The sequence below is a fragment of the Platalea leucorodia genome (assembly GCF_965183815.1).
Source record: "Platalea leucorodia genome assembly, chromosome: Z".
Lineage (NCBI taxonomy): Eukaryota > Metazoa > Chordata > Aves > Pelecaniformes > Threskiornithidae > Platalea > Platalea leucorodia.
Genome location: NC_138858.1, coordinates 27,434,710 through 27,447,112, shown reverse-complemented (window position 1 = coordinate 27,447,112; position 12,403 = coordinate 27,434,710). Strand labels below are relative to the sequence as shown.

The 12,403-nt window shown below is 41.1% G+C and overlaps 1 protein-coding gene across 2 annotated transcripts in view; it reads left to right on the top strand.

The window, feature by feature from the left end:
* The window catches only part of IQGAP2 (IQ motif containing GTPase activating protein 2), a 130,303-nt gene that overhangs the window by 63,770 nt on the left and 54,130 nt on the right, over window positions 1–12,403 (top strand). For both annotated transcript variants that reach the window (XM_082335410.1, XM_082335412.1), the window contains exons 3-7: window positions 2,844–3,000; window positions 3,904–3,981; window positions 5,772–5,848; window positions 11,091–11,158; window positions 11,519–11,632. In XM_082335410.1, coding sequence (XP_082191536.1) covers window positions 2,844–3,000; window positions 3,904–3,981; window positions 5,772–5,848; window positions 11,091–11,158; window positions 11,519–11,632 — 494 coding nt within the window. The remainder of the gene's footprint in view (window positions 1–2,843; window positions 3,001–3,903; window positions 3,982–5,771; window positions 5,849–11,090; window positions 11,159–11,518; window positions 11,633–12,403) is intronic.

Below are 12,403 nucleotides of genomic sequence, written 5' to 3'. Positions count from 1 at the left end.
ACCATGTCCTCAAGCACCACATCTATCCGTTCTTTAAATACCTCCAGGGATGGAGACTCAACCACTTCCCTGGGCAGCCTGTTCCAGTACCTGACTACCAAAAGCAGTGAAGAAGTTTTTCCTAATATCCAACCTAAACTTCCCCTGGCACAGCTTGAGGGCATTTCCCCTCATCCTATCGCTTCTTACTAGGGAGAAGAGACCAACCCCCCACCTCGCTACAACCTCCTTTCAGGTGGTTGTACAGAGTAATAAGGTCTCCCCTCAGCCTCCTCTTCTCCAGACTAAACAACCCCAGCTCCCTCAGCTGCTCCTCCTACGACTTGTGCTCTAGACCCTTCACCAACTTCGTTGCCCTTCTCTGGACATGCTCCAGCACCTCGATGTCCTTCTTGGAGTGAGGGGCCCAAAACTGAACCCAGGACTCGAGGTGCGGCCTCACCAGTGCCGAGTACAGGGGCACTATCACCTCCCTGGTCCTGCTGGCCACACTATTCTTGATACAGGCCAGGATGCCATTGGCCCTCTTGGCCACCTGGGCACACTGCTGGCTCATGTTCAGGTGGCTGTCAACCAACACCCCCAGGGTCCTTTTCTGCCGGGCAGCTCTCCAGCCACTCCTCCCCCAGCCTGTAGCGTTGCCTGGGGTTGTTGTGACCGAAGTGCAGGACCCGGCACTGAGCCTTGTTGAATCTCATGCAGTTGGCCCTGGCCCAGCGATCCTTTTGTACCAGAAGGGAGAAAAGCAATTCTGGGGGGCACATGTGTATGTCTTCAAAGATAGATCCAATATGATCTTTTTTTGGTGCCCTGGACTGAAGATGTCCGAAAAATGTTTTTATAAGAAAACTGAGAATTAGAAGTATAAAGGATCCAGTCCAAGGTACCAAACACTGCTCTGGGGGCATACAGTTCATCTCGCTGGAGATTGTCCACTGGACAACAGGGTCAGCTTCAGCTCATGGTGAATACCTCCTGTGGCTCAGCAAGTTCTTCCTGCTATCTGTACAACTCTTCTTCTAGAAGACACATTGTAGGAATTCAATTCTATAGAAAGAGCTAACTAGCTCAGGTGAAACCCATGTTTGCTGCAAGTACACATTCTTTGTTTCTTCTTCCTTGCCCTCTCTTTTGGGGAAGAAAAATGCTGTGACATTTTGCCTTAATGTGTGTATCTATTTAGTCTATAAAATGTCATTAATAAGGATGACTTTTGGGACCCTTGGCATGGACCTGTAACACGTGACCATACAACACAGGACGGAGCAGGGAAACTTGTCAGGGATATGATTCTCTTCACTGAAGTAGCTTTTATACTGCAAACTACAGTTCTCCTAATGACATTCACTCCATGCAGCTTTGTGTGATATTGTCCCAGATTTATGGCTGGTGGTTTCCTGAAAAGCTATTTGGGTAGTCTGTGCTTCAGTGAAACAACTTTCATATGTCCTGTAACAAATCCAAAAGTGTGATGGAGTAGGTCATTTGTCTTGAGTTTTAACGTGAAACAAAATGATGTAGTGAGCTTTATTCTTCTCTGTGGTGAGGGAAAAACTGGCTCATTTTCAACTTGCATCTCAGCTTTCTGGTTTCTGAAGTCACCCCTGTGGAGGTGATGTTAGATTTGTAATGCTGTCTCACGCAGCATACAGCAATGCTGCCTTAGTGACAGTAAGTAAAGCAAGCTAATGTCTTCAGCTTTGTTCTTGTCCATTTGTAATGGTATTAATGTCCTTCTAACAACAGAAGAGATTGCTTAAGCCAAAAACAAAAACAAAACCAAAAAACAACCAAACCAACAACAAACCTATATTGGGAAAGAACTAACCAGATTTATAGCTCTTGAAATGTGATTTAGCTGCTAGAAATAATATCACAGGACCAAAACATTTAGACCACCAATGTAAAGAACTTCTGGTCCAATGATTAGGACGCTAACTTTTTTCAGGAGTGCTTTGGTAGCAGTTTCTCTTGGCTACTCGATATAAACATACTGGATAATTGGGTTTATGTCTGTTACTGGCCTTCTGAACTGGTTGTGTATTTAATAATTACTGTTTTCTATCTAGTACCATATTTATCACATCTAAGTCTCAAAACCATAAGCAGTTTACCACCTTGAAGGATTTAGTCACTGTTTGACAAGAAGCCATCCCACCTGATAAGAGGTGGGAACGTTTCAGCCAGCTCACTGCCAGGCAGACCTCAAATGCACAAAGCACCTTGGGCTGTTTCAACAAAAAGCTTCACTCCTTCCTCCAGCACCAGCTGCATATGTTTCACAGGTGAACATGAAGGGTTGCTGTGTGATGTGGGAGGAGGATGAGCTGCAGGAGTGCTCTGTACCCAGATGAACATTGTTGAGAGCTTGAGTTGCAGAGCACTTTGGCTGCAGGAACCAGCCTCGCCCAGGACATTGCTGGCCTTGATGCTCTTGGGGTTCAGCCCTGGCATAGCTATCACAGAGCTTTTTAAATGCAAACATCAATAATACACAGCACTCCATGTTTTCTTCTGGTTGCTGTCTATTTAAAACCCTAATGCTGTTCAAAAGATATAAGTGTGAAAACACAAAATAAATCAGACCTCTTAGGGGATGTATACTTCAAAGCATGTTGTTTGGTTATTGATGGGTCATGACCACACAGTGCAGATATGATTCTCTAGTCATTTTGATCTGCCATGTGAATCAATACAAGAATTTTCTCCTCAGCCTGCACTCTTTTCTCTTACTGATTATGATTATGTTGTGGTAGTGACGTTAAAAGTACAATGGTTGTGGGTGAAAGATGTCACTTCTATTAAAATCACAAATAACACTTTCTCAAATGATGTCTTTGTAGGTGGATGGAGGTCTGCTTGGAAGAAGAGCTGCCCCCGACTACAGAGCTGGAGGAAGGTTTAAGAAACGGTGTTTACCTTGCCAAGCTCGCGAAATTCTTTGCCCCTAACGTGGTGTCAGACAAAAAGATCTATGATGTTCAGCAGGAGCGCTATAAGGTAGTAACTTTTTCAGTTCTCTCACCAACAAGACAAAAAAAGGTAGTGTCTGTCTTCCAACTCTTAAAGATACCCAAGCATCGTTGGTTAACTTTCTGCATCTTTTTCATAAGGCTGTCAGGACTAGATGGAAGACACACAGCACTAAGAAAACCAGCATGATACATTAGAAATGTTTTACCCTTAGAAAAACTATGTTAGTGTCACTTAATGTTTTTAAAGCTGAAAAAATTACACTTCTGGCTCCAGGGAGAACATGAGCTTTACCACTTATACAATTATTTCTCATTAGGAATAGGAGCCAAAAGCAATTCAGTAATTAAACTTGGTAACTATTCCAAATTTTCCTCATTTTGTATGGGAGGGCATTCACTTCATTAGGTCTGTATGTTTATTTTACCAAATTTAACACTGAGAAGCAAAAAAGTTACCAGTAATTAAGCTTCGTTTGCTACCTGTGTGAGCTGTTTGTTAATTCCAAGATACTCAATAATATAGAAAAATATATATATATGTGCATATGCAGTAGTCCTCCCACGGAATGCATTATCTCAACATGTAGAGGTGGTGGAAAAAACTTGAAACAGATATTTTTAAGGTGTAATCACTGGCTGTTGTTTGAGAGTTGAGAAATGAAGCTGTTCTAGGTCCCATACAGTTAACAGAACCGTGGTTAAGAATCCTGGTTACATTTAAATGCTTCTCTTGAAAAATCTTCAAAACTTGAGTTTAGGCTTCTTTTCTCCCTTTACCCTGACTCTGTAAAAACTCCAGGTTCAAACAAGGGAAAATTACCTGAACTCGATTTCAGGATATAAAATTGGAAAGCAACAGGAGGATCTATAGTTAGAGAATTTACTTTATGTGATTTTTATCATTTTTTTCCTTCTGTGTTTCCAATAGAGATCTGGCCTTCATTTTCGGCACACTGACAACACTGTGCAGTGGTTAAGAGCAATGGAGTCCATCGGTCTGCCTAAGGTAAGCCTTTAAATTTTAGCGAAGAAACTGGCTCAAGGCACTGACTCACTGAGATCCCCTTTCATCTGCTTGAGCATAAACGGTTGCATACAGTAAGTCTACAGGGAAGGGGTAATTCAGGAAACAAATCTGAAGAGAAGGTAATGCTGAAAGCAGTGTCAGTTATATGCTACTGTTGCCGGCGTGTGCGGGCTGAGGCTGCTGTGGACGAGTGCTGTGGGTGGAAATGCTCAGGGTGCTCCTCCTGTGCGAAGACAAATGGGGATGCTAGCAGTGTTTTAGCTGTATTTTATTGCTGGTACAGTCTCTGTGGGGGCCTGAAAGGAATATGTTTTAAAAAGGAAAAATTAAATATCTGCTTCCTTTAGGTTACTACCCTTCATCATGTCTCTTGCTGCCTCTTCCTCTTAATGTACGGCCCAGTATCTCTGCCTCTACCCTGTTTCCAGACTGTCCTTGCACGCTCCAATGCATCTGCGTGGCTATGCTGCTGCTCCTCTTCCACCACCTGCTTTCTTGGGTCACCTAGCATATTTATCTTCTTCCTTGTGGGTCTTCGCTTGTCATCTCCCCCCTCTGCTGCTGTTTCTGAGCACCAGTGAGTCTTTTTCAGATAAAAATCCTTTAAGAAAGGGCTGTGTGGAAACACCTACTCTGCTTGTTTGGACATTTTGGCACCTCCACACATCCTGGGGCAAGTACTTCCTTGCCCAGGCTGCCCAGCAGCCACCCAGGTGCCTGGGTGAGGGCAGCCCCTGTGCTACCCCATGTGCTGTGGGATCGGGCACAACAGGGATGTTCAGATGGCTGGCTGCAGGGTCTAGTAGCCGGTCACTGCAGGCAAACTTGCTGCAGGTGCTCATAAGCAGAAAGGGGTACCTGTGACTGCTATCAGAAATGTAGTAGAGGTGAGGAGGGTCCTGCCTCTCGCAGGTCAGGCTTTTTTTCTCTTTTTCTAACTTGAGTCCTCCTTTCAGCTGGCTGATTTCCACCCTGCCATCCCTCCTCTGAAAGGTTTTGCTTCTATTGTGGAGGATGGTCATGGTGAAAAGCCTTCCTGAGTCTCCCTCCTAAACCTGTTGTGAACAAATGATGAAGAGAGCACTGTACTCCTGACTTACTTGGTCTTGTCCTATTAACTGTGGAATGGCGCATCCCTGAGTGCCCAGCCTGGGCTGGAAACACACTGCCAAGTCTCACGGTTAGCTAAGTCTTTTATTTTATTTTTGTGGAGAAACAGTGTTTAGTGACTGGGACCAAGGCCAGGAACAAATTAATGGTAGAACCAGAACTGGAACTTATGATGTGACTTTTCAGTTAAATTGCTTAATATTCCTCTCTCTGAATATCTTTCTCTGTAAATGATGTATTCATACAGTTAGGGGTGCTGGCAATTAGAATTTTGCATTTTTAAATCATACTTGATAGGTTTGGTTTACAATGAGGCTTTGTGAATTGTAACTGCATCCCAGGTTCTGGGTGTCTGTAAGACAAGCCCTACTGGCTGACCTCATGCCGAAGGACCTTTTCTAAAAATCTTGCTGAAATGCTGTCTGCGTATCTTCCTTTTCTTCCCTCTTATTAAGTAGCTTTTATGCTTTATTGAACTATTGCTTATGAAAACTACTGATAAAGTTAAAATAACCTCAGAAGAGACTTGATTCATAAGTGTATAGAAGTAACAGCAGAACTTCTGTAAATTTTAGGTATGGTTCTGCAGAGAGCTCATTTTAGCTACTTTTCTGCTCAGTAATAAGTCTTCTCCTTTAACTGTGGTCTTTGTTTTTTAGATCTTTTATCCAGAGACTACAGATGTCTACGACAGGAAAAACATCCCTAGGATGATATATTGCATTCACGCTCTAAGGTAACTGGTGATGGGAGTAAAAGTTACTTTAACTGCCAAATCTAGGAGTGTAAGTCTTGAAATAGCTTTAGGGTAACCAGTATATCAAAATCTATCAGAATTTACAAGTTCATTAATTTAAGGTTGGAGACAAAAGTCCAACTTTGTCAGGGCTATTGGCCAAATTATTTTCAAAATAGCAATGAAGAACATTGAAATTGAATTTAGCACAGACAGCCCTCTCAAAGAGTACATCCTCTCACAAAGTGCACCTATCATTTCAAAACACATACTGCAACAGAAACCAAATAAATGAACAAAAACCTAGCAAAATATTAGTATAATCATGGGGCAGACATACGGATCAGAGTGAAAATGATGATGAACTGACATCTTTCTGTCCCAAAAGAGGAGCAAATAATTACTGTATTCTGAGATCATTAATGTAAAAACTAACATTTTTCCAAGCTTTAAAGTTCTGAGCAACTTGATTTTGAATGTAAAGTCAGGAAGGCTTTGACCACACCACTGAAGGTGGAGTTTTTTCATGTCCTGCCTTAAGGATTTTCTTGATGTTTAGCACAAATAGTAACAAACATCTGCCTCATGCTGTCCCTGCTGTGAGGGGCAGTGGTGTTGGCAGACAGCTCCTCCCTCTTGTGGTTCTCCCAGCTCATTTCCTGCACATGGAGGCCTTTTCCTTGCGTTACTTTCTTGCATATTAGGCTTGCAGAGAATGTAATTAACTTATGCCCCAAACTCTCTTCTATGTTCCTAATGGTGTTCAAAGGCACATCAGCTGCTCCAGGGCTATAGGTCAGAAACTATTCAGTACATGCTGTAATTGAAATTTTTTAAGGTCTAATCCTTGAGATGATCTGCCCACTCTTGCATTCTGCTATGTGCACTTGTTACCAATAAATAAGGCATACTATCAAAGTTCTTTTGAATCTATTCTTTTGAATACTAGGTGTTTGGAGTTGACATCCCTAGTATTTTTTTTTTTCATCTTTGACAAGTGTTGCCACTTGAAATTATTATACCTGGTGTAATATTAACTAGATAGTATCACCAGGAGTGTTTAGGGGTAGCTCTCACCTAAAACTTGGTAGCGTGGTCTGTTCTGTCAGCAACTGTCTTGTGTAAGCTTAAAGCAATTTTCTGAAGTGGACACATGGGGCTCTAATGTTAACCTGCTCAGGCTGACATGGTGGGCTGCATGCCCCTCAGGCCATGTTATGGACCGGCTCAGAAGTTTTTCAGGAGGTGGAAGAACACAATGAGGTTTTCAGGTATTTCCTTTCTCATTTATGGAGGAGGACTTTATCAACTGTGGGTTTGAATGCTGTATGAACAATAAGCCCATATGTTAGATACCTTCTTAAGACCTGCCTAATCATAGCAATGGCAATAACTCTTTTCATCTTGAACTGAATTTTGCAATGGGTTGACCTTTGGTAGGAGTTTTCCTTTCTCCATCTTGTCATGCCCCAAGATTTATGCCAGGGTCAGAATTGTCTGTCTGTGTTGTCTCAGTTATCACTTTCAGGTTTGTCTTGTTTAAATTACTTTTCCTTGCTGCATACCAACACAAAGCTATAACTCTGTACTTACAAGCTATTATTTTAGAAACGGACTTCATATCAAATGTGTCATGCCACACTGAAGGGGAACAGGCTTGGAGTGCTTTATCTTGTGATGCTTTCCCATGGAAGTGTAGGGCCCTGAGCCTGCATCCCATGCAGGATGTAAGAATCAAAGAAACAACTGATGAGTTTCATTTATTTCCATGCCTTTTTGTAAAATGCATGTTGTAAGTCCTTCACTGGAGTCTTTCAAAGCAAACTCCAGTGTCAGTATTGAATGGCACACAGCCTATGTTGAAAGCAGTCTGGGAAACAACAGAATTAAGGACAGAGCACTTGCTTGGCCAGCAGCATTCGCAGTTGAGTTGGCGTCAGAGGAACATTGAGCCGTGGGACTCCAGTTCTGTTCCCCTTTTGTTGTTGTAACTACTGACCTGCTGGTGTCTGTCCCCCTGGCTCCGTGCCATGCACCCCACCTGCTCTACTGTTTGGGTTTGTCAAAGCATCCTCTTCAGGGAATCAGTTCAGGGTTCTTCAACCCTGGAAAAGTCCATGTCCCTGTTGTTCGCAGGGTCCAGCACCACAGGATCTAGAAACAGCAATTGAGGCAGGCTTTTCACCTTTACAGCTGTAGCGTACGCACATGACCACTATATGAAGAATCACTATTGTGTTTAAATGCTAAACTCTAATGCATCTTGGAGAACATGCTCAAATTTCAAAGGCTTACAACTTGGGAAAATTGAGCACTTTCTCAGAGAGGTGAGGGATTGACCTGCTTCCTATTCTTTTTTAGTTGTTATCAAGTCATTACTCCAAAGCAACATGATTCTTGAGCTTTCCAATACAACTACGTAAATTTAACACAGATGGGATATTTTCTTGTTCCCGTTCTTGGAAATCCTGAAGCCATCTTTAATTGAGACTTTCCTACATGAATTCATTTATGCACAGTCAGTGTGTATAATTTAAGTCCTTAAAACTGATAACATTCTTTTTAATTGCTCCTTTAAGAAGCATGAAATAGTCTTAACTGTAGGTAATCGGAGCAAAAAGCTCTGTCTATCCAAAGGGTCTATTTGACATCTGAAATGCTAACATTCACAGGGAAAGTCTAGTAATTTCAGGTTTTGCTGTTTATTGAGCTGCTAGAGGGCCTGAAGATAGACAATGACTCTAAGCAAAATGGTTTAAATACTTTTTTAGGATATGTCCTCATTCAAGTCTGAAATGAAGACCATTGCACTTACAGTATGTGGAATAACTTGCACTGTCAAATACAGCACTGCTTGGGCCAGGAAGGAGTGACTTAGCAAACACTTTCTAGACTCCTGTTGAATATAATTACCATCTTGCTTTTATTCTGTTGAAACATCAATTCTTAAAGCCAGACTTGAAAAATACAAAGGCATAGTTCTCACTTCTTGTACCATTTTCCTTGTGAAAGCTGATTTGGATTTGGTCCTGGACTAAAGGAGGTTAAGAACTGCTTCATTTAAATTAAGATCCTAACAGTGATTCTTTTTCCTAAATAGCAGTGCTTATGATATGGGTTTTTTTTTCCCCTGAAAAATTTAGTTTTCAAACGATCTTTGCAAGCAGATCACTGCTACATCCTGGACAAACTGTCCATCTGAAGCTGGACAGCTTCAAAACATTGTTTTCCTAGGAAGCAGTAGAATAACAAGCATGTGTTTAAAAAAAAGTGCACTACTTTCAGATCTGTTTTTCACAGTATGTTTTACATGAGCTAAGCTTAAAACAAGACCCAGGAACCTCTGGCTGACATGAACTGCAGTTCTGTGTGGGCGATGCAAAGGGAACTTCACCTGGGAACTGCCCTTTCCCCTCTGTTTCTCCCCTGCTCCTGATGCCTCATATCCAGCTTTTCTAACCCTAAGACCCCCTGCTTTTGATTTTATGTGGGTTCCCTGTGGTTCAAGTCACACTATAAAAGCATGAAGCAAGCTGTTCAAGTGAAATGATACTTTAATACAGAGTAGAAGCATGTTTGTGTTCCCTGCAAGACCTGAAGCACATTTTCAGCACCACCTGGTGGTTAATAAGTTTATCCAAACACAGGAGCATAGGAAGTAAAGCACATGGCTCAATATCCTTCTGGAAGTGCTGAACAGCAAAAATATAAGCCTCTAATGTTCATACCACTTTTTCTCTGTCTCTTTATTGTGGTGACCCCAAAAAAAGCCAGCATAGCCCTGGGATGCTGCTGATCTCCATAACTGTTTGTATGACACCCAGTGCTTCAGCCAGGACTGTGTCCCTGTCTCAAACTTAGAGTAAAATCACTTTAAAAGCCCACAGGGAAAGACTGGTGGGCAGATCAGGGTAATGGAGGGACCTGGTTAATTATTATAGTCATGTAGGTTTTTTCCTGCTATAGCTAATTTGCATTTAAGACTGCTTTGACAGGTGAGAATGGCAGCAGCAATGATTCTGAGGGGCTGCAGCAGTCAAGAGAGTGCCGACCTACATGATATGTGCTGTTGCACCCATCTAGGTTGTGATAGCTCAGAGGAGTAGCTGTGGTAGCATGGAAGATGAAATGCTGATTCTGTGTGCTCTGAAATAAATGTGACAGCTACAAATACTTGCTTTGAAATATCATCCTGTAATTTCCTAATAGCAAAAAAAAAAAAAAACAAAACCAAAAAACCCCAAAAACAACAACAACAAAACCAAACCCAAACAAACAAACAAAAAAACAAGAACAAAACACAAAAGGGAAATGTACCCCTCTAGAAACAAAAATCCCAAGCCACAATGCGCATTTGCGATGTATGAAGTTGGAGTGAAATAATTTAAAAAAGAGGTGCAAAATAATTCTTTTGGAGGAATGCATTATTTAAGTCTTGTTTTTAAAATCTGTCTTTTTAATCCCTGCTTGCAAAACTCACTTGTTTATTGAATTTCACCTGATAAATTATTGAAACACCAGTCTTTTGTAGATAAATATATGCCTTGTGTTTGAAAGATATTGAGAAAATATGTAGGTACTCAGCTGTTTTTCAGATAGCATCCCAGAGCTCTAGGAATAATTAGTATAGATACTTTTCATGCTATATTGAAACAAAAATATTAGTTCCTTGATAGCGCTTTAAATTGAACTTACTTCATTTTCCGAAAGCTAAATAGCTAATGACACAAATATATTTGAGATGGGCTTGGAGGGCCTTACAGGTCTTTGCCACTCCACACTTAGTAAGAAGGGTGTCAGTGATTTCTGTGTCTTCAGCTATTAATTACAGGGATGTAATAACATAAGTCAAAACAGTACATAGATCCAAAGCTATAAGCTGTACTAAAGTGCATTCACATCTTGAGTGGATTTTTTTTTTTCCCCCAAGACTCGCTTTTGCATTTTTTTAATCATTTTCCACTAAGGTTTTCTACTTGTTTACGCATCCCCTGTGATCTGAGATACACTGACAGTACTTCGCTTAGAGATGCTTTTTTGAAACATCAAGTCAAAAAAGACTTTTCTTTCTGTAAGACTTAAACATACAGCACAAAGAAAACTGTAGGGTTCATTTATTCTGTATCGGCCCATGAAATTCAAGGGTTAAAGGACAAGCTTCATAAACGCGCTTTTCTCTTGTACAAAAGGCAAACACCTCAACCGCATGCGGGACTTCAAATTCTAATTTTCTTCTTTGCAGTTTATATCTGTTCAAACTAGGATTAGCACCGCAGATCCAGGACCTACTGGGAAAAGTAGACTTCACAGGTAATCAGCTTATCTAATCATATGTTAGATGGTTTCTTCACCCAGTAAATCTGCTAACATTGTACATATTTTCTATTATTGTCTTTCTCCTCCCGCAAGGTTGTTCTGAACACATCCTAATTAAATAGGTGGGAGGCTGCTATTTTTAATGAATATCAGTCTGTGAAGGACAGAAGGGAGTGAATTTGCATGGAATACTTGTCATATCTTAGATTCTTTCAAAATGGGGAGGAAAAACTGCTAAGAAGCCCTGGCCACAAGTGCTTTCAAAAATATTGCACCCATATTTATAGGTATGGTGATTCATAATTAAATTCTTATGCTTTTGTTCTGATAATATTTCTTTTTTTATGTGAACAGAGGAAGAAATCAGCAACATGAGAAAGGAGCTAGAGAAGTATGGTATACAGATGCCATCTTTTAGCAAAATTGGTGGGATTCTGGCCAGTGAATTGTCAGTGGATGAAGCTGCATGTAAGTGTGGCTCTTGTGTTTTCTACTTGATAATTTGACAGAACGCTAACAATATACTTTGTGTTTTAATTCATCTGATTTGTCACCCTTTAATAAATAACAAGGAAAGCAAGCAAATTTTCACTGCCTATCACACTGCACCGTTGTTACAAGACCTCTTGCAATTTTTCAGTCTGCATTTTTGAGTATCTCCACTGAACCATAGGGAGTGCTACCAGAAACAAAGATTTCTTACAGTCTTTTGCATGGATTTAATGTTTTAGTAGCTAGTGCTCCTCTAGAATGACTAATTGAGCTCTGCATCTGCCTCTACAACGTAGGGGGTACAATGGAGACAGCCATGGGAACAAGGTGTCTTCTGTGTGCCTCCTTCCTGTTTTGGGTGCTTGTAGTTTTCCTCAAACACCTAATCAGGTTGCTGTGAGGACAAGGCACTGTTCCAGATAGACAACTCTCTCACATATGGTGGTGCATACATGGAGGAACCACTTGCCTCCATGGGCAGCTTTCAATCTGTCTGAGCAGTGGCGTGTGACCCACAGCATGGTAGAATCCTGCTGGAGGCCACGTCCTGCTGGTGCATCCGAAAAAAGCTTTTCTTTTTTAGGGGGATTGATGGATAGTTATGGTCCTTTTGAGTCTGTCTTGAACAGCTTCCACTCAAGAACAAAATTAAATGCTTTTTTTGCTGCCAAAGCCTATCCATCTGTAAATATCTTTTTTTTTTTTTCCATTTCAGTTTATTTGTGGAATGAAGTGATATATTTTAAA